Source organism: Dendrobates tinctorius, unplaced genomic scaffold (genome assembly GCF_039654945.1).
Source record: "Dendrobates tinctorius isolate UK_male_01 unplaced genomic scaffold, ASM3965494v1 ptg000074l, whole genome shotgun sequence".
NCBI classification, from domain to species: domain Eukaryota; kingdom Metazoa; phylum Chordata; class Amphibia; order Anura; family Dendrobatidae; genus Dendrobates; species Dendrobates tinctorius.
In genome coordinates, this window is record NW_027361742.1 from 1,104,851 (window position 1) to 1,128,081 (window position 23,231).

A 23,231-nucleotide genomic window follows, 5' to 3' on the forward strand; every position below is an offset into this window, starting at 1 on the left:
CAGGGCCTCTGCAAACGCAACATGACGCCCGCAGACCATTCTATCAAATTCGGCATTCCAAAACGGTGCTCCTTCCCTTCCGAGCCCCGACATGTGCCCAAACAGTGGTTCGCCCCCACATATGGGGTACCAGTGTACTCAGGAAAAACTGGACAACAACTTTTGGGGTCCATTTCTCCTGTTACCCTTATGAAAATAAAAAATTGCAGGTTATAAAATCATTTTTGAGGAAAAAAAAGATTTTTTATTTTCACGGCTCTGCGTTATAAACTTCTGTGAAGCATTGTGGGTTCAAAGTGACAACCACACATCCAGATAAATTCCTTAAGGGGTCTAGTTTCCAAAATGATGTCACTTGTGGGGGGTTTCCACTGTTTAGGCACATCAGGGACTCTCCAAACGCGACATGGCATCCAATCTCAATTCTAGCCAACTCTGCATTGAAAAAGTCAAACTGCGCTCCTTCCCTTCCGAGCTCTGTCGTTTGCTCAAACAGTGGTTTACCCCCACATATGGGGTATCGTCGTACTCAGGACAAATTTCCCAACAACTTTGGGGTCTAATTTCTCCTGTTAGCCTTGTGAAAATAAAAACTTAGGGGCGAAAAGATCATTTTTGTGGAAAAAATTTGATTTTTTTATTTTCAAGGCTCTAGGTTATACATTTCTGTGAAGCACTTGGGGAGTTCAAAGTGCTCACCACACATCGAGATAAGTTCTTTAAGGGGTCTAGTTTGAAAAATGGTTCACTTGTTAGGGGTTTCCACTGTTTAGGCACATCAGGGGCTTATATAGCTATATATACCCTGCTCAAAAAAATAAAGGGAACACTTAAACAACAGAATATAACTCCAAGTAAATCAATCTTCTGTGAAATCAAACTGTCCACTTAGGAAGCAAGACTGTTTGACAATCAATTTCTCATGCTGTTGTGCAATTGGAATAGACAACAGATGGAAATTATTGGCAATTATCAAGACACGAGTGCTTATTGCAAGTGGAGACCACAGACCACATCTCAGTACGAATGCTTTCTGGCTGATGTTTTGGTCACTTTTGAATGTTGGTTGTGCTTTCAAACTCATGTTAGCATGAGACGGACTCTACAACCCACACAAGTGGCTCAGGTAGTGCAGCTCATCTAGGATTTCCCATCTATGAGAGCTGTGGCAAGAAGGTTTGTTGTGTCTGTCAGCGTAGTGCCCAGAGGCTGGAGGCGCTACCAGGAGACAGGCCAGTACACCAGGAGATGTGGCGGGGGCCATAGGAGTGCAACAACCCTAAAAACCCTAACCATGACATACAAAGCCATCCACAACCTGAGTCCTCTGTACATCTGTGACCTAGTCTCCCGGTACTTACCTGCACGAAACCTCGGATCCTCACAAGATCTCCTACTGTACTCCCCTCTTATCTCCTCTTCCCACAATCGCATACAAGATTTCTCCCGCGCATCGCCTCTACTCTGGAACTCTCTACCACAACATATCAGACTCTCGCCTACCATGGAAACCTTCAAAAAGAACTTGAACACCTACCTCTTCGGACAAGCCTACAACTTGCAGTAACCACCGATCCACCAAACTGCTGCACGACCAGCTCTACCCTCGCCTACTGTATCCTCAGCCATCCCGTTGTAGATTGTGAGCCCTCGCGGGCAGGGTCCTCTCTCATCCTGTACCAGTCGTGACTTGTATTGTTTAAGATTACTGTACTTGTATGTATTATGTATACCCCTCCTCACATGTAAAGCGCCATGGAATAAATGGCGCTATAATAATAAATAATAATAATAATAACAACCAAGCAGCAGGACCGCTACCTCAGCCTTTGTGCAAGGAGGAACAGGAGGAGAACTGCCAGAGCCCTGCAAAATGACCTCCAGCAGGCCACAAATGTGCATGTGTCTGCACAAACATTTAGAAACCGACTCCATGAGGATGGTCTGAGGGCCCGACGTCCACAGCATGTGACGTATATATGAGTGTCTGAGCTAAAGGTCTGAATACTTATGACCATGTGATATTTCAGTTTTTCTTTTTTAATAAATTTGCAGAAATTTCTTCATTTCTGGTTTCTATCAGTAAAGATGGGGTGCAGAGTGTATACTGTGTTCCAAATTATTATGCAAAAAGAGTTTAGGAGCGATAAGGTTAGAATTTTTTTTGTTTGTCATTTAAACTCATTGATGGTGATGTGTGTCAGGGCTCTTTATATCACTGAAAGCAATTGCAGATACCTGTGCAAATTAGTTTGGCAGGTGTGTCCAAATAAAGGCAAAACTACTTAAGAAGGCTGTTCCACATTATTAAGCAGCCTACATTTTTTGCCAAAATGGGAAAGAAAAAGGATGTGTCGGCTGCTGAGAAGCAACAAATTGTGGAGTATTTAGGTCAAGGCATGACTACAACCAGCATTGCCAAGACACTTCATCGTGATCATCGCACAATCAAGAAGTATGTCGCTGATTCCCAGCACACACGTGTGCGTGCTGATAAGGAAAAATTGAGGACTCTTTCCAACAGGCAATTGCGTCAGGTTAAAAGAACAGCTGCAAAAATGCCTTGTCATAGCAGCAGACAAGTTTTTGAAGCTGCTGGTGCCTCCAACATCCCCCAAACAACAAGATGCAGGGTCCTTCAGAGGTTTGCAGCTGTGCGTAAGCCATCCTGTCGACCACCTCTATCCACTGCACACAAGCAGAAACTGCTCCAGTGGGCCAAACGATACATGAAGACTGACTTCCAAACTGTTTTGTTCACCGATGAGTGCCGTGCAACGCTCGATGGTCCAGATGGATGGAGTGGAGGATGGCTGGTTGATGGACACCCTATGAAAAGACGGCTAAGGCGCCAACAAGGAGGAGGTGGAGTAATGTTTTGGGCTGGAATCATGGGGAGAGAGATTGTCGGCCCCTTTAGGATCCCTGAAGGGGTAAAGATGAACTCCATAATCTATGTGGAGTTTCTAAAACAGCACTTCCTGCCATGGTTCAAGAGGAAGAACCGTGCTTTCCGCAGCGAGATCATTTTCATGCATGATAATGCACCGTCTCATGCTGCAAATAACACATCTACAAAAGTCACAGGATGTACAACTCTGATCCACCTTTTTTTTTTTTTTATAAGACTCGAAAACTAAACTTAATGCCATACAGACATAGTATAGAAAACTTTTTTGCATTTACCAAATGGCTGCAATGAAACAAAGAGTGAAAAATTTAAAGGGGTCTGAATACGTTCCATACCCACTGTACATTAGTCTGTGTGTTTGGCACATGGACAGCATAAACACTGAACAAATGCTGAGTCGGTCCAAACCCCAGATTTCATTTTTGCACATTTTCTAGCACTGGAGGGGTAAGAGAGAAGTAAAAGGGTATGTGCACACGTTGCGTATTCTGCTGCAGATCCGCAGCGGATTTGGCCCTGCGGATCCGCAGCAGAATCTGCTGCGGTGTACAGTAACATTCTAATCTATGTAAAACAAAAAACACTGTGCACATGCTACAAATTTTTCCACGCAGATTTGCTGCGGATTTGAATTTACAGCATGTCAATTCTTTGTGCGGAATCCGCAGCATTTTTATACCTGCTCCATTATAGAAATCCGCATGTGTAAAAATTCAGGGGAAATCCGCACAAAATCTTCAGAAAATCCGCAGGAAATCAGCACTAAATCCGCAGTTAAAACGCAGGTCATTTTACCTGCGGATTTAGCAAAATCTGCAAGGAAAAATCCGCAGCAGAATCCGCAACGTGTGCACCTACCCAAATAGTTGCCTCCTATGTGTATCACTTTAATTGTATTACCTTTTGAACTGTGATTTGGCAACGATTAAGGAGATAGTGGTCAGAGTCTGCCAATATTTAGTTTATTTCTTTGTTCTTTTATGCATTTTTACCTATGATTTACAAATGTTTTGTTCATTATAGTCCGACTAGGAATATCAGATTTTGTTCTACTAGTCTTCAAGAATTACCTACATTACCGTTATAATCAGACAATAAAACTTTAATCCGTGGAAAATAAATTCAATGTCTGTTTTGCAAAAAATATAATTAAGGCTTCATTCAGATGGCAATGATTTTTCTCGTACTCAAAACCAGTCTGAGTTTCATCACTGTATTTGATCAGTGAGATCAGTTTATACCATCAGAGTTTGGGCAGAGTTTCATCACTTTTTTTCAGATAATAAAAAATTTGATGGGGATTTTTCATGCTTCTTATTTCAAACAGTCTGTGAAAAACGGAAAGCACAGGGATGGCATCCAAGTGCTGTACGATTTTTTCAAAGACCAATAGACTTATATTGATGATTTTGACCCAAGAATCAAATGAATATCAGATAAGTCTTTGTGGTTTTGTGTGGTCTACTCGGACATGTGAACATACTCGGACTTGTGATCAGCCCCATCGACTATAGTAAGTTCAAGTTCTATCCGTGAAAAACACGAGTACAACTTGTATGGGGAAAACTGATGTCTGAGTGAGTCCTAATTCAAAGCTCTTTACCAGTTTACATTGCGTTACATTAGATTTTGTTATGTAAAAGTGTGGATTAATAAAATATGTGTCTGTTCATCTTTCAGGTCCATGTTCTCCAGTGAATTTGGAAGCTAATATTACTTCTGAGCTGGTTGTTCTGACCTGGGGAGAAGCACAAGGTGCTGTGAATTACACCTCAGAGGTGGCAGGCACTAATGGAGAAATATACATGTGTTATTCATCCAATTCCTCATGTGAGATGAAGGACCTCGCTTGTGGCAGTCAGTACTCTATGTCAGTAACAGCTACTGGTCCCTATTGCAGTAAAGTCAGTGGCAGCTATGCATTTCAAACAGGTAAGATAGATACATTAAAATATTGTAATAATTTACTTGCGGTATAAAAATTGCGAAGAATTTTGTAAATGTTCGAATGGAAACACCAATAAAAATTGCACTTTTATTTTTTTTAATACATTTGCCTAAATCACTGCTTAGTAACAAAGACTGTAGCTCTCAAGTTAGAACGCCACAGAGTATCGGACATTTGTGAATATTTTACTGTTCATCAATTACTCCGACATTAAAATAATATTTTTTTCGGTATATGATTTTCATGTCATGTCATTGCATATATATTGAATGATGAGCTAACACCTATATACAAGACACAGGATAATAATAATTTTATTTCTATAGCGCCAACATATTCCGCAGCACTTTACATTTTAGACGGGACTTGTACATACACAATAGACATTGCAGCATAGCAATAAACACCTAGATCAAAACAGATACCAAGAGGAATGAGAGCCCTGTTCGCAAGCTTACAATCTATGAGGAAGAAGGGGAGACACGAAAGGTGGAAGGTAACAATTGCATTCGTTGTTCGGAACAGCCATAGTGTAAGAATCGGGTGTTCATGTAATGCTGCATGAACCGGTTATCAGCCCAAGTATGTAACAGTACAGACACAAAGGGCTATTAAATGCATAAAGTATGTGAGAACATGATACAAGGAACCTGGTTATGGTAAAAATTTTGAATGGGCAACACAGGGATAGTTAGATAAATGTGTTGAGGCAGTAGGCCAGTCTGAGCAAATGCGTTTATAGGGCACACTTAAAACTGTGGGGATTAATTGTAATAACCTGGGTAGTGTGTAAAGGAGAGAGGTTCCTTGGATGCACTGAAGAGCCGGAGGCAGAGAAGGGGTTAACAGGATTAACTGAACAGGTAATTAAACAAGGAATACTCCATGCAGGGAGGCAAGACTAGTAACGGCAACGACGGCAATTGCACACAAACACAATGCTCGAGAGAAAGATATACAAAAACAAGGTAACTTATCGCTTGCAGTTCTTGCAGGGTTAAGCCTGGAATATCTCCCGACGGCGTCGCAAACCGTGGACAATGTCTCTGGCTCTGTTATGGGGGAATGAGAAGCACTGTCTCCCAACGGCGCTGATGTATCCAGTCCCGCTTGGCTTGAGTGTGCTGGAATGTAGAAACATTTTTTTGGGTAGATTCCTCAGGGATGGCGCCGAACACGAATCGTGGGCATGCTCACAGACTGCGGCAGCAGACGGTCCTCTGGGGTAGTCTCTAAGAACGGAGCAAGTCAGCTTATCTGCAACTGCAGGCGGGAAAGAGCCATCCAGAAAGGCAGGGTCAGAAGATAGCTCAGTCGTGACACAGTCAATTTTAGAGTAAGTTCGCTGGGGGATGAATGGCATGGAGTTAGCAGTCGGAGCAACAGAGAGGGAGTCAACCTTCTGTCACTTTCCCGACAAGTCAGACCCGTTCCCGCGCTCAGTCCCTTTTATATTCCCCGCACCCCTTGCTGTCCAGCGTGAAGGTCCTCCCCTGTCAGAAGAAACATCCCCCAGCAACATTGGTGACAGTCCCAATAGTTACAGCCTCAAAAGGCACCGGATACCACTGACTCTGTCTCGGCTCATCTTCTTACACCCCCCTCTCTTTTCACTCGCCATTCCACGATCGAGGCATCCTGAGAATCGTTAGAGAGCTGCTTCGCTGTTTTAGCGGTTTGCCGCCAAATAAATTGATCCTGATTGTAATGATTGGGGGGTTGTCCAGCCGTTGGCTGGAGCATACTCCTGTGTACCACTCTAGTGGGAGCATTCTTTTCTCCTTCTGAATACATCTCGTATACGGGTCCTTCCATACCGACCTGACGCTTCACTCTGTATGGCCTACTCTCTCACCTATTTTCCAACTTGTCAAGTGGACATTTCTCCCGCATCAACACTCAATCACCAACCTGAAGATCTGTCCCTCGCAGAGGAAGCTTCTCAGGGTGCGCCAGCTCCCGGAGCCGTGTCTGTACCAGACAATGTAAGGTCTGTAGACAGTGGCGATGTTCTCAGACCCAGGTAGACACCCCCGTCTGTGGGTAGTCCTCCCCTGGATCCAGCTTCAGTTCTGTGACATCTTTCCCCGTTTGGCCGAACAACAAGGAGTAAGGTGTATAACCGGTGATTTGATGGACTCGATTGTTGTAGATCCACACGAGTTCAGAGACATAATCTGGCCACCTAGCCTTTCTATGATCTTTCAAGGTCCTTAACATCTGAATTAGACTACAGTTAAATCGCTCACAGGCCCAGCTTCCCTGAGGATGGTATGGTGTGGTGTGTGATCTGTCGAACTGATAGATCCGCTGTAATTCATCCATTACTCTTCCCAAGAAACAAGCTCCTTGATCCAAAAGAATCCGCTGTGAGCATCCATACACTTGAATGAAATGTTTACAGATGGCGTATGCAGTGGACTCAGCCGTCTGGTCCCGGGTGGGCATCACCACCGCAAACTTCATGAAATGGTCTACCATCACTAGACAGCGGTCGTATCCTTATTGGGCTGGGCCGATGATCAAATAGTCGATGGTCAACAGTTCCAGGGGGCCTGAGGTTGCTATCGTCTGAGTAGGAGCTCTTTGTTCCGGGGACTTGGCCAACTCACAGGCCCGACAAGCCTCCTCGACCGCTGCTCTTAGCCGAGGGTGGTAGACAAACCGCTGTAGCCACTGGAAAGTTTTTCCAGGACCGAAGTGAGCCAACTTTTCGTGAGCTTCAGTGGCCACAGTAGACAGCACCGTCTCTGTCTCTGGAATCACCACTTGCCAGGAAGCCCCCATCTCCTTCTGTAGTTGAACCTTCCAATATAACAGCCCGTTTATCATCTGGAGGCGTTCCCACTGCCGGAATATCTTCAATGTTTCTGGAGTCAGAGCACTCCACTGTTCCTGACTAGGTAGCTTCTTCAGTGTGACCCATTGTCTGAACTGAGCAAATTCACAATCTTCTTGTTGTAACCGGACCTTTACTCTTTCCTGGTGGTGCATGTCTTGCTCTGGATAGGGCGTCGGCGTGGGTGTTCTCCGCCCCCCTTTTATAAGTGATTCTGTATAGGAAATTCGCCATCTGGGCCATCCAGCGTTGCTCCAGGGCCCCTAACTTAGCATTCTCCAGATGCACTAATGGGTTGTTATCAGTGCGCACCAGCACCTCTGAGCCGGACAGGTATTCTGCAAATCTCTCCCTCATGGCCCACACCAACGCCAGCAACTCCAGCTTGAAGGAACTGTAGTTATCCAGGTTGCATTCGGAATCGTGAAGGGACCGGCTAGCATAGGCGATCACCCTCTCTCTCCCATCCTGCACCTGCGACAACACAGCCCTAAGTCTTTGCAAGTTGCCGTCAGTGTGGAGAATGAACAGTATAGAGAAGTCCACATAAGCCAGTAGCGGAGCTTCGGTCAGTGCCTTCTTTAAGTCACAAAACGCCTTCTCCTGCCTCTCCTCCCAACGGATGGAGCCACCTTTGGCATTTGGTGGTACCCCTTTTAGGAGTTTGAGTAACGGTTGCGCAAAGTTCTTCACAAAGCGATGATAGTATCCCGTCAATCTCGAATCACCGCAGTTTTCTTTTGTGATGGCTTCACTCCTTCAGCAGAAACAACATGATCTAGGTACTCGATCTGGGTCCGGAACAAGTGACATTTCAGGGGGTTTCACTTTTAGCCCATACTTCTGTAAATGGCTCAACACTTGCTCTAGTCTCCGCAGATGATCTTCAAATGAGGCAGAGTATACTATGATGTCATCCAGATAAATGAGCTTGGCCTCAAAGTTCAAATCACGTAAACACCTCTCCATCAGTCATTGGAAAGTACCGGGGGCATTGACCAGGCTGAACGGCATCCTGTTGAACTCAAAGAGGCCCATGGGAAGTATAAATGCCGTCTTCGCCTGATCCTTTTCTGATATGGGCACTTGCCAGTAGCCACTGGCGAGATCCAGCGTTGAGAAGAATTTGACCTTCCTCAACGTGGAAAGAGATTCCTCAATCCGGGGCAAAGGGTATGAGTCCCGTACATTGCAGGCATTAAGCTTGCGGTATTCCACACAGAAGCTCAGTGTCCCGTCCTTCTTCTGCACCAGCACAATGAGAGCTGCCCACAGACTCTGGCTTTCTCTAATGACGCCCGCCTGTAGCATCTGACCGAGCATTTCTCTCACTTCCTGATATAAACTGAGGGGGAATCTGCCAGTAATGCTCTCGAATGGGTGCTGTGTCCCCCATTGGTAACTCGTGAGTGATCGCTGTGGTGCAGCCGAAGTCATCCTCATAATTCGCAAAAATGGACTGATATCGCCCCAGTAACGCTTCTACTTGTTGCACCTGGGTGGGCATGAGTTCAGACAGTTCAGCGCGCATCTGTTCCAGTATATGCTGACCCTCTTGGAAGTATTGAGGTTCAGCTGTCAGAGAAGTAATGACTTTTACCAACCATGGGTCTTCCGGATTCACCACCAACTGTATGACCTGGGGTGGTATGACTTCTTGGGGTATGCCCACTACCCGCGCGACTTCACTCCTGTGTGGGACGACAATCTCCTGGTCTGTCAAATTCATGCAGTGTACAAGCACCATCCCTCCTCGTACCATGGCCAGGGTTCGGGCCACCAAGAATCCTGCAGGCAGTTATTCCACTACCGAAGGTTCCAATTGGACTTCCACCCCTTCCAGCGGGGCATGTGCTCGGACAGGCAGGGTTAGTACGGTCTGTCCTTGTGGTAGGGTGAGTTGAGTGGAGGCCGGCACAACCACTTTTCCTAAAGTTTCCCCTTGACTGGAGACTTCCTGCACCCGAGCTGTATGGATTAACTGTTGGAACACCCGCCGTTGGGGGGTGTGCAGATTCCACTGGTTTAAAGACAAGTGAGATGGCTCATCACTCAGCAGTTTTCCGAATTCTTTCAGGACATTCATCCCCAGCATAACGATACTACCGTGGCCAGCCTCCCCCTGGGTCAGCACGATACCCCTCCGTCCAAGATCCTTCCCGCACAAGGAGACCTGCATCCATACCACCCCTGCGACCAGGATGGGCAGGTGATTTGTCGCCATCAGTTTTACTACCGGACCCCACTCAGGCCTGAGAGTCTCTGGGAAGTGTCGACGGAAATACCCTTCAGACATCGTGATCACTTGAGAACCGGTATCCACCAGGCAACGCACGGCCCAGCCATCGAACTCAGCCCAGACCAGCGGGCATGTAGACACCAGATTCATGGGACTTTCACTTCTCCTTCCTTTCCATTCTGGCTCCAGGCGACGTCCCCCAGGCTTGGAGCCCTCCAGTGTAACGGGCGGCGCGGCTGGGGCCCGTCCCGTCTCGGACATTCCTTAGCCTTATGTCCTATTTCTCCGCAGTTATAATAAGCGAAGGACCTCTGTCGACGGAACCTTTGGGCTTCGCTACGGACATTTGCTTCACCTTGGCTCCCGGCGGCGCACTGGCCGGCCTCAACTTTCTCTTTCACCTGAGCCAGTTCCCCTTGAATATTCAACAGTTTTTTTTCTCAACTCTTCTACCCATTGGGGTTCAGTAACCGAATGCACTGCTGCTTCACCACTCTGGACCTTCCCTACCTGGACCGTCACACCCTGATCCTGTTCTCGTGAGCAGGCCTCCCTCCCTATGTCAGCAAAAGTGATACGAGGGTCTGCCCGCACCCGCTCTCTGAGTCTGCTTGGTCAGGGCATCCCGCAGGCCAGTCATCAACAAGTCATGCAACACGACATCTGTCAACTCTATCCCCATCCCGTCTTTTCTGACAATGGCGGTGTGTAATTCTTGCAGAGCATTCAGATATTGCATAACCGTCTCCCCCTCTCTTTGCATAATGCTAAACAGGTGAGTCCTTAGTTCCCCTACGTCACTGGGGCCCCCATGGGTCGCCTCCAGGATTTTGAGCACTTTAGCAAATGTATCACGGTTGGGGGGGTACGCAGCATCACAGAGTCTCGAGCCTCCCCATCCAAAGCCATAATGGCCACCTCAGCCTCGAATACGGGGGTCATGGGATGCATTCTCATCCTACCCTTCATGCGTTCCGTCCAACTCCACAACATAGTATTTTGGCAAGTTACTCAGCATGGCCCCCCAGCGAGATACTGGTTCGGGGCCCAGCTGCCTGTTCTACCGTCTTCATGCTATTAGACTGCATCCTGATGACTACGCCAAAATGTAAAGGAGAGAGGTTCGTTGGATGCAGTGAAGAGCTGGAGGCAGAGAAGGGGTTAACAGGATTTACTGAACAGGTAATTAAACAAGGAATGCTTTACGCAGGGAGGCAAGACTAGTAATGGCAACGACGGGAATTGCACACAAACACAATGCTCGAGAGAAAGATATACAAAAACAAGGTAACTTATCACTTGCAGTTCTTGCAGGGAAAAGGCTGAAATATCTCCCGACGGCGTCGCAAATCGTGAACAATGTCTCCGGCTCTGTTACGGAGGAACGAGAAGCACTGTCTCCCAACGGTGCTGATGTATCCGGTCCCGCTTGGCTTGAGTGCGCTGGAACGTAGAAACAGTCCTTTGAGTAGATTCCTCAGGGATGGCGCCAAACATGAACTGTGGGCACGCTGACAGACTGTGGCAGCGGACGGTCCCCTGGAGTAGTCTCTAAGAACGGAGCAAGTCAGCTTATCTGCAACTGCAGGCGGGAAAGAGCCATCCAGAAAGGCAGGGTCAGAAGATAGCTCTGTCGTGACACAGTCAATTTTAGAGTAAGTTCGCTAGGGGATGAATGGCATGGAGTTAGCAGTCGGAGCAACAGAGAGGGAGTCAACCTTCTGTCACTTTCCCGACAAGTCAGACCCGTTCCCGCGCTCAGTCCCTTTTATATTCCCCGCACCCCTTGCTGTCCAGCGTGAAGGTCCTCCCCTGTCAGAAGAAACATCCCCCAGCAACATTGGTGACAGTCCCGATAGTTACAGCCTGTGGCAGCGGACGGTCCTCTGGAGTAGTCTCTATGAACGGAGCAAGTCAGCTTATCTGCAACTGCAAGTCTAACCCATTCCTGCGCTCAGACCCTTTTATATTCCCCACGCCCCCTGCTGTCCAGCGTGAAGGCCTTCCCCTCCCAGAAGAACCCACCCCTGGCAACAGTGGTGACAGTTCTGATAATTGCGGCCTCAAAGGGCACCAGAAACCACAGACTGTCTTGGATCATCTTCTTACAAGTGCATTCCAAAGAATTGGAGAATTGGTGCAGCATGTGAAAAATCTTGGAGACGGGAGTCAGAGGTTCTGATTATTGAGGATTGTTCAGGATAGCTGATAACTTACAGATCAGTAGTGTTCCAATCTTTGGTGCAACCAGTGTTCCAGACAACGGGACTCTCAAATGCCTCCTTAGAATAAAGTGATGATCACACATGCCCGCCATTGCTCCATTCATTGTCTATGGGACTGATTTAGAAAGTCAAGCACAGTACTTGACTGTCTCCATCTGTCCCAAAGACATTGATTGGCATAGAGGAGAGTATGTACAATCACCACTGTATTCAGATCTATGTTCTCTGAATTGGTGGGGTCATTCTGTGTCTTATGCATATAGTGGCATGTAAATGTTTGGGCACACCTGGTCAAAATTACTATTATTGTGAACAGTTAATCAACTTGAAGATTAAATGATCTGTAAAAGGGCTAAAGCTAAAGATGACACATTTTCTATGTGTTTTAGGCAAGCAAATATACAGTATATATTGTAATTTTTTTACATTTTAAAAATTGCAAAAAAGAAAATGGGCTAATGCAAAAGTTTGGTCATCCTTGGAAATTTCTGTGCTCAGATAACTTTGACCAAGGTTTCAGACCTTAATTAGTCTGTTAGGGCTATGGCTTGTTCACTATCATTATTAGGAAAGGCCAGGTGATGCAAATTTTCCAGCTTTATAAAAACCCAGCATTCTCTAACCTTGTGCCAGTATCAGTAGAGGTCAAGATAAGGTCTGGAAGATCAAGCAAAATTTCTGTGAGAGCTGCTCTTAGGATTTCTAGAAAGGCAAATCAGAACCCATGCTTGACTGCAAAAGACCTTCAGAAAGATTTAGCAGACTCTGGAGTTGTGGTGCAATGTTTTTCTCTTCAGAGACACCTGCACAAATATGGCCTTCATGTAAGTGTCACCAGAAGAAAACCTCTCCTGCGTTCTCACCATAAAATTCAGCATCAGAACTATGCAAACGAACATCTAATCAAGCCTGATGCATTTTGGAAACAAATCCTGTGGACTGATGAGGTTAAAATAAAACTCTTTGGCTGCAATGATCAAAGGTATGTGTGGAGAAAAAAGGGCACAGAATTTTAAGAAAAAAATCACCAACCATTATAGGGTATATCTGGTACTTTATAATAAACAAAAGATGTACCTAAGCACTAACATGCAGGTAATTGCAACTTACCTGTCTGATGTGCATGGCACTGTTCTCTGAGTTGCCTCTGTCGTGATGGGGTGTGACTTCCGACGTCATTCTGATTGAAAGCCAGCTCCTCCAGTTAGGCTATGGGGATTCGCATGTCCATCAAAATAAAGTCGGAAGTCCCGACCTGTCAAAGGAGGGGAGCATAAAAGAAAGTCTCTGCTCTATAGACGTGACGTCAGCGGCAACCTCTGCATCCCCGGCAAGAGTGGTCTGTGAAGAACGGCGCCATGCACAACAGGCAAATAAATTGCAATTACCTGCCTGTTAGTCCTTAAATACATTTTTTTGTTTTTATAAAGTCTCGGATACCCTGTTTAAGTTTGAGGGTGGATCAATGATGCTTTGGGGTTGTGTTGCAGCCAAGGGTGCTGAAACTTTTGCATAGGCCCGTTTTCCTATCTAAGTTTTAAAATGTAAAAGATGAATATACAGTGGGTTTGGAAAGTATTCAGACACCTTTAAATTTTTCTCTATTTGTTTCATTGCAGCCTTTTGGTAAATGCCAAAAAGTTCATTTTTCTCTCATTAATGTACACTCTGCACCCCATCTTGACTGATAAACTAGAAATGTAGAAATTTTTGCAACTTTATTAAAAAAGAAAAACTGAAATATCACATGGTCTTAAGTATACAGACCTTTTGCTCAGACACTTCTATTTAAATCACAAGCTGTCCATTTCCTTGTGATCCTCCTGGAGATGGTTCTACTCCTTCACTGGAGTCCAGCTGTGTTTAACTAAACTGATAGGACTTGGTGTTTAAAGGCACACACCTGTCTATATAAGACCTCACAGCTCACAGTGCATGTCAGACCAAGTGAGAATCATGATATCAAAGGAGCTGGCCAAGGAGCTCAGAGACAGAATTGTGGCAAAGCACAGATCTGTCCAAGGTTACAAAAAAATTTCTGCAGGACTCAAGGTTCCTAAGAGCACAGTGGCCTACATAATCCTTAAACGGAAGAAGTTTGGGACCACCAGAAGTCTTCCTTGACCTGGCCGTCCTGCCAAATTGAGCAATCGTGGGAGAAGAGCCTTGGTAAGAGAGGTAAAGAAGAACCCCCAAGATCACTGTGGATAAGCTCCACAGAGGCAGTAGGGAGATGGGTGAAAGTTCCACAAAGTCAACTATCACTGCAGCCCTCCACCAGTCAGGCCTTTATAGCAGAGTGGCCCGACAGAAGCCTCTCAGTGCAAGACATATGAAAGCCCGCATAGAGTTTGCTGAAAATATACATGAAGGACTCCCAGACTATGAGAAATAAGATTCTCTGGTTTGATGAGACGAAGATAGAACTTTTTGGTGATAATTCTAAGTGGTATGTGTGGAGAAAACCAGGCAATGCTCATCACCTGCCCAATACAATCTCAACAGCGAAACATGGTGGTGGCAGCATCATACTATGGAGGTGTTTTTCAGGTGCAGGAACAGGACGACTGGTTGCAATTGAAGTAAACATGAATGCGGCCAAGTACAGAGATATCCTGGATCAAAACCTCTTCCAGAGTGTTCTGGACCTCATACTTGGCCGAAGGTTCACCTTCAAACAAGACAATGACTCCAAGCACACAGCTAAAATGACAAAGGAGTGGCTTCAGAACAACTCTGTGACCATTCTTGACTATTTCAGCCAAAGCCCTGACCTTAACCCAATTGAGCATCTCTGGAGAGACCTGAAAATGGCTGCCCACCAATGTTCACCTTCCAACCTGACGGAACTGGAGAGGATCTGCAAGGAAGAATGGCAGAGGGTCCCCAAATCCAGGTGTGAAAAACTTGTTGCATCATTCCCAAGCAGACTCATGGCTGTACTAGCTCAAAAGGTGCATCTACTCAATACTGAGCAAAGGGTCTGAATACTTATGACCATGTGATATTTCAGTTTTTCTTTGTTAATAAATTTGCAAAAATTTCTACATTTCTGTTTTTTTCAGTCGGTGCAGAATGTACATGACATTGGAGTTGGCGATGTGCGGCTGGATTCCCCATCCAACCACCAACCTCCCAAGAAACTCCCCACCTCTTCGAGCCCCCAAAAAACACCAGGACACAAAAATGGAATATAATGGCCACAGCAGCCTTTTATTTAAGTAACGTACAACATTCTGTAAATCTATAGCAAACTTGGGGAGGGTCCTTGAAGCTCCAAATCTGGTGACCAAAACGTAAAGAATACTTTTTTGTGGACAAACACCTACCATAAATTACTCCCAGCCGTTACCCCACTGGCTCGGGAGCACCAAAACCCTGTCGGGGTAACACTGTCCACTTAATCCCTGGGGATCCGACGAACCACTGCCGGAATTCCCCCCAAATCACCAGACCCAAGCCACGGATAATAACATTGAGGAATCCATATGACCACAGATCCCCCAAAACCAATTTAGCACCAACTTCAAGGACCCCCTCACCCCACACGCCAACCAGCCGCCATGACCCGTGACATGGAAACAACCCCACCCTAAGCAACCCTTCCTGCATAAAATTAGGGCGGGCGGGCGGGACAATCGCTCCTGTCTCCAGAGCGGGAACTGAGGTAACCGCCCCTCAGCCACTTAATATATATACCCCTCTAACCCCCATCCTCCACCCCCTGGGATTATTAACCCCTTCCCACCAACCCACCGTCATGAAGGGCCTCCACTTAGCCGCTGTGGGGTGGGGGGTTGCGCGGCTCGCTCCAGCCCTTGTCTTGACATTGGAGTTGGTGATGTGTGGCTGGATTCCCCATCCAACCACCAACCTCCCAAGAAACTCCCCACCCCTTCGAGCCCCCAAAAAACACCAGGACACAAAAATAGAATATAATGGCCACAGCAGCCTTTTATTTAAGTAACGTACAACATTCTGTAAATCTATAGCAAACTTGGGGAGGGTCCTTGAAGCTCCAAATCTGGTGACCAAAACGTAAAGAATACTTTTTCGTGGACAAACACCTACCATAAATTACTCCCAGCCGTTACCCCACTGGCTCGGGAGCACCAAAACCCCATCGGGGTTACACTGTCCACTTAATCCCTGGGGATCCGACGAACCACTGCCGGAATTCCCCCCAAATCACCAGACCCAAACCACGGATAATAACATTGAGGAATCCATATGACCACAGATCCCCCAAAACCAATTTAGCACCAACTTCAAGGACCCCCTCCCCCCACACGCCACAACGAAGGCAATTGAAGACCTCGATTGCCTGAGACCCCCCCATTCCGAAAAGCCATGGCCCTCTCAATCCCGTCCTGCAAACCCAAAGCCCATAAATCCATGCCCACATCATTTAAATGAACGCCGTCATCTCGCCAAAACTCCCCCCTCCCTCCTTCCAGGTCAAAGTGCCGAACCACCAACCCCCCGTTCCTAGTTACGAAATTAGACACTGCCCTATTGACCTTTATCCTTGCCCTATTCAATTTAATCACCGATCTCGCATGCCACCAAGTCTTCCTCGGCACCATCACCGACCACACCACAGTTAACCCTTTAAACGATAACCACAACCGTAGAAGGTCGTGCTTAATATCTTTGACCAATTCCCGGAAAGGACGGACCCCCAAATCATTTCCCCCCACGTGGAGAACTAGAATATCAGGATCTCTGTCAAGCCTAGTCCTATTATATACCTCCTGCAAAACCCTATTCCAACCCATACCCCTAAAGCCCAACCATCTAACTACCGCCACACTACGCAAAAAACCCAACTGCCGCCCGTCTCGCCGAACATCCGCACGCCGAGCTCCCCAATACACAAAGGAATGGCCCAGGATCCACACCAGCAAAGGAGTGCAACCTGTAACAACAAAAAACCACCATTAGCCACCGCACAAACAACTAACACCACGCCCTCCCCTTAACGTAGCTACGCAACCAAAGCCCCAGTGCGTACGTATGACCTATAACGGCCCGAATCCCACCTTCCAATCCGCTGTATTGCCTTTGAACCTAAACCACCAACAGCCGCCTCCGTAGCCGCCCCAATCCTGAAAGAGTGAGAAGCGAACCTAGACCCATCAATACCCAACCTGTCCAGGCCTTTACGCAAAACCGCCACAAACTGAAACCTCGACAAGAAAGAACCGTCAACATGCCGTAGCAACGGCCCATCGCCCCTCTGCTGCCACGACCTATAATCCTGCAAGCAGCGCACCGGGCACATCAGTGATCCAGGCACAGCGCCCAACACCACCCTTTTTCCCCTACCCTCCTGGTCCGTTTTCGACCTCCTTAACCAAAACTCCAAACCCCTGTCACCCACCAACACGTCCCTGTCCAACAAACCCCCACCGGAATACCGCCCTGGGGATACCAACTCCCCTACCCTCAATGCCCCAAAAAAGGCAAGTGAAAAAGCTGCCCGAAAAAGAGAACACTCAAACCGGGACACACATACCTCGTCCAACGCCGCCCCAAACCGCTCAAGGATACCAAATGACAGGGGACGACGGCAATCCACCCTATTGCCCTGACGTCTGAACCCCTTAAAAGCCTGGCTGACCAAGAAACACTTAGTTAAATCAACCTGTCCCCGCAATTTAAAACCGAAAGCTAAACCAGCCCTCACCTGCCCCACCCTAGACACCGACCACCCTTCCTCCGCCACAAAACCCAACCACGCTAGCAATGCGCCCAAATGATCCTCCCCAGAGTTGCTATACGAACGTGTCCCCAACCAGTTTTCCCACGAACTCCAAACCGACTCGTAGACCGACCAAGTACCAGCAGACAAAGACTCCCGTATCAAAGGTTCTGCAGCCCGGAGACCACCTTCCAAAGCCCGGCTGGACACTCAAGACCCATTTTCTCCGCCTCTGGGGCCAAAGTCCGAAAGCGCTCCCACTGCAAACGAGACAAAGAGTCAGCAATGGAATTCCTCACGCCAGGCACATGAGAAGCCGTCACATGAGCATTGAGCGATAGACAAGTTAAAACTAGCTGCCGCAGAACTCGAATCACAGGTGGAGTGGACGCAGTCAAGCCGTTAATGGAGCGCACCACTCCCATGTTGTCACAATTAAAACGGACTCTTTTATTCCGAAACTCCTCCCTCCACAGGTACACCGCCACCAATATGGGAAAAATCTCCAACAAAGCAATATTCTTAACGAGACCCAGCTGAATCCACTCGTTGGGCCACGCCGCCGCGCACCATTGGCCCTTGAAATAAGCCCCAAAACCCACTCCATCTGACGCATCCGTAAATAGGTCCAACTCCTCGTTCAAAACTACCTCCTCCATGAGCAATGATCTTCCGTTATATTGCTCCAAAAACCTGTCCCACACCTCCAAATCCGCCTTATGATCACTAGTAAGTCGAACAAAATGGTGTGGGGCCTTCACTCCCGCCGCCGCACTCGCCAGACGCCGCGAAAAAACCCTTCCCATCGGAATGACCCGACAGGCAAAATTCAATTTACCAAGTAGCGACTGCACCTCTCGCAATGACAATTTCTTCACCCGTCTAGCTCGAGCCACCGCAACCCGCAACGCCTCAACCTTGTCGTCCGGTAAACGGAACTCCCAAGCCACTGAATCAATCACAATTCCCAAAAAAGACAGGCACGTACACGGCCCCTCCGTCTTCCCTGGAGCGAGCGGTACGCCAAAGCGCTCAGCAACGCAGACCACGGCCCTAAGCAACCTCTCACAACAGCCTGAGTCACCCGGACCGATACACAAGAAGTCGTCCAGGTAATGAATCACCGAATCCAAACCCGACATGTCCCGGACAACCCATTCGAGAAAAGAGCTGAACGCCTCAAACAACGCACACGAAACCGAACAACCCATAGGCAAACACTAATCAACAAAAAATTCCCCCTTCCAATAACAGCCCAACAACCTAACACTCTCTGGATGAACCGGGAGCAAACGAAACGCCGATTCGATATCCGTTTTTGCCAATAGTGCCCCCTTTCCACACCTCCGGACCAAATTCGCCGCCTCATCAAACGACGTATACACCACCGAGCACAGTTCCGGATCAATGCCATCATTCACCGACCTACCACGAGGGAAAGATAGGTGATGAATAAGCCTAAACTTATTTGGCTCTTTTTTTGGCACCACCCCCAGGGGCGAAACAACCAGATCCACAAACGGAGGATCCTTAAATGGCCCCGCCATCCGTCCCAACTTCACTTCCTTAGCTAACTTTTCCGACACTACCGCCCCATACAGGTCAGCTGACCTGAGATTCTTCCGCCCCCACGGTATTTCAAAAGGAGGATCGGGAATTCGAAAACCATCCGTAAAACCAGCCACCAATATTGCCGCCTTTTCACCATCCGGGTACCTACTTAGATAAGGGGCCATCGCGGTTATTCTCACTGGCGTCTCCCCCTTTGGAATTACCACTCTCAGCCCTTCCTTTCTGTTTCTTAAAGCATTTGGAAGCCCCATGCGAAGATCCGCTGCAATGGGAGCACAGGTGCTTGAATTTGCATTGCCCATCATTAAATTGCCAGCAGAGACCCTGCTTCTGGGTACCCGACTGACCCGACTGACCACCTGCCCCTTGGCCGCCGCTTTGCACATTTGATGAGCTGGCCCCCCTGGCCCCCCCACTGCCAAGAAAGGAATGGCTAAATTTAGACTGCGTCATGACCCTTAACCACAGACTTATGTCCTTCTGATCCCACCGAATCGCCGGACGAATCGCTTTTCTCTGCCTAAATTGCTCGTCGTAACGAAGCCAAGCCTGACCCCCGTATACCCTATATGCCTCCCCAATCGAATCCAAATAACAAAAAAGAGGAGAACAATTCTCAGGCGCCTTTTCACCAATCATGCTGGCCAGGATTGCAAACGCCTGTAGCCAATTAGCAAATGTCTGTGGAATCAAACGCCATCTCCGCTTTTCCTCCTCCTCCTTTTTGCTATCGTCCTTCCTTCACTTATCCAAATTGAACTTTACTAGCGGTAACAGGGAAAAAATCTCGACATACTCATCCTTCCATATCTTTTCCCGCACCTCCTTTTTTAAATGAGCTCCCAACGGGCCCTCAAAACATACGTAAACCTCCCCGTGGGCCCTATCATCTAAATGGACCCAACAGTTCTTCTCTTTTTCCGTCTGCACCGACACAGATACGGGGTCCGATCGGCCCCCGGAAACCCCAATAGCCGCCCCCGACGAGCCAGCCCCTCGCTCCGCCGACCCTACCCAGGCAGCCAAAGGCGCCGACGGTTCTCTAACTCCCTCCATCCGCGCTAGCAAATCCCGCATGGATGCTAACACGTCCCCAAGCCCCCAATCGGCGACGGGCCCTGCTCTCCCACTACTTGCCCCCCCGCCCCGGGCCGGCCCCCCACTCCGCACCCGACCGCAGGAGACCTTACTAAGGGTGATGACAGACAGGACACAGAAGCATACTCACCGGGCTGCGAGGACGCTGTGTCTCCTCCAGCCGCCATTCCCAAATCCCGCTGATCATCATGGCTGGAGCTGCGTGGAAGACCTTCTGACCCCAGAGGTCTGATACTTGCGGAGGCAGGCTCTCTTGACCCCGCCGCACTCCCGGGCCACTCTCTTCTCGAATCGTCCACATTCCGACCCCCGCCGAGGCCAGCAGGATGCACAGGCTCAAGGGCTGCCGCCTGTGGCCACCCACTGCCCGCACCACTCACCGCTTGTCTTCAGCTCCGACCACTTTCTTCCTCCCCCTCCGCCGGTCCAGTCAAGGGGCCTGCAGCGCAGGATGCACCAGCCCGCCCCGTCTGCCGGGGGCTGCCGCCCGAAACTCCCCCCGCTCTTGTCCCCGTCAGACTTCGGCGTGTTGCAGGAGCAGGCCGCCCGACTCCACCGCAGCCTGCCGTGACGTCATCCATCAGTCCCGTCCTGGCGCGCGCAAGCCCCGCCTCCCGATGAGGCCTAGGAGAAGGCCTGCCGACCGCCGCTGCACCCGGGCCGGCCCGTGGATTTCTCCCGGCCCTGGGCCTACCAGCGCGCTTACTGGCAGGCACCCTGGCCGGAGGGTCCCAAGCGGGGCTCCGACGCCGGCGCGGGGTGCTCGGTGCAGAACCCGGTGACAGGCGCTCCGGTGGCCTAACTCTCCTCCTCGTCCGGGGAGAATCTGCCGCAGCGCCCGCACCGCCGCCTCCCCCGATAATACCGGCCACCTGCTGCTCCAGCCACCCCACGGGCTGCGCCTCAGCTGCCGCCCGCAGCCTCTCCAGGACCGCTTGTATGGACGCCATCAGGGTCTTCTACAGGACAATCGCTCCTGTCTCCAGAGCGGGAACTGAGGTAACCGCCCCTCAGCCACTTAATATATATACCCCTCTAACCCCCATCCTCCACCCCCTGGGATTATTAACCCCTTCCCACCAACCCACCGTCATGAAGGGCCTCCACTTAGCCGCTGTGGGGTGGGGGGTTGCGCGGCTCGCTCCAGCCCTTGTCTTTAATGAAAAAAAATGAACTTTTTTAAATTTACAAAATGACTGCAATGAAACAAAGAGTGAATACTTTCTGAACCCACTGTACTGTATATGTATATAGGGCCTAAATACAGTATATCTATAGCTCTATCTATCCATCTATAGATCTATCTCTCTATCTATAGATCTATCTATAGATATATCTAATCTATCTATCTGTGTGTGTAAGCATTATTCTTCAATGGAGTATGTAAAAGAAGAGGTTGGACAAGGAAATGACATCACAATTCTTTTTTTTTTTTTGTTAAATAATAGATCTTTATTTAGCTTACAAAAACGTATACAAATCCGCATGAAAAAACGCATCAAAAACTCAGAAAATATGCACAGATTTTTAACTGCGTTTCCTGCCAAGAGATGCAGAAAATTCCACAGACAAATCCACAATGTGTGCACATACCCTTATAACGACCACTCTTCGCTTTTCCCTTTCCATTGTTAGCTTGTTAGTTCACACCTGTGGTCAAACACTTGCCACAGTGCATGAAAGAGTGTTTTGAGGTTGCTGTGGTCACACAACTTTAAGGGAATCTGACAGCAAGATTTACTCTATTATGTGTTAGGAGTTCTGTATCATGTTTGTTATTATGTCTTTATTGTAATGAAGTGTTTATGTAGTTACTGCAAAACTGAAGTTTAATGTCTACAGCAAAAATGAAGTTTATGTTCAATCTATTTTATTGAGCATTTAACAAACAAAGAATATATTATATGCAAACATAATATATAGAATCATAGAAAATATCTAGTATTCAAAAATGAGAATACAACCTTCTAACAGTAAGTCAAATATACCAAGGTAGACAATAACAGTAGCCATATGGCGAACGCCAACAAGGTATTCAAGAGAGGAAGTATCCTCTATATTATGTAGAGGAAAGACATAGGATAAAAAAAGCAGGAAAGACAGACAAGGGAAGAGGGGGAAAAAGAAAAAAAAAACAAAAAAAAAGTTTATGGATAAAGAGGTCCTTAAAATTATTTATATATATATATATATATATATATATATATATATATATATATATATATATATATATATATATATATATATATTATATATACAGTGGCGTAGCTACTGTTTGTGGCGCCCGGGGCGGTCGAAAAACTTGCCGCCCCTTTGGTCGTTGATAATCCGGAAACATCCAAAGAGCCCACACTACACTCAAAGATCTAATTTTTAGTCTGCTACTAACTCTGCTGTTATTATTTCTAGACTTTCATCTTCTTGCAGTACTCTAGATATATGTATGTATTAGCTTGATGATGCTGGATGAAGACCTAATGGCTTTTTTAATAATAATTTTTGATAATGTGACAGACCTTACATATTGGATTATATAGAGCCCTGTTTTTTATTACATACCGTCCTGTCTTGTTAGCTGTATAATGCAATGATGGCTGATGGAGCATGGGAAAGCTTCCTTTCTAATGGAGGAGCTGATGGACTGGTAGTTTGGTCACCGGCTCCTCGATCAGCAGTCATTTTATATCTAAAAAGA

The 23,231-nt window shown here is 47.4% G+C and overlaps 1 protein-coding gene across 1 annotated transcript in view; it reads left to right on the forward strand.

The window, feature by feature from the left end:
• The first annotated feature begins 4,589 nt into the window (after nucleotides 1-4,589).
• Nucleotides 4,590-23,231, forward strand: part of LOC141096365 (fibronectin type III domain-containing protein 7-like) — a 51,769-nt gene continuing 33,127 nt past the window's right edge. Inside the window, exon 1 of the mRNA XM_073582920.1 lies at nucleotides 4,590-4,843. Coding sequence (XP_073439021.1) covers nucleotides 4,717-4,843 — 127 coding nt within the window. The 5' untranslated portion in view covers nucleotides 4,590-4,716. The remainder of the gene's footprint in view (nucleotides 4,844-23,231) is intronic.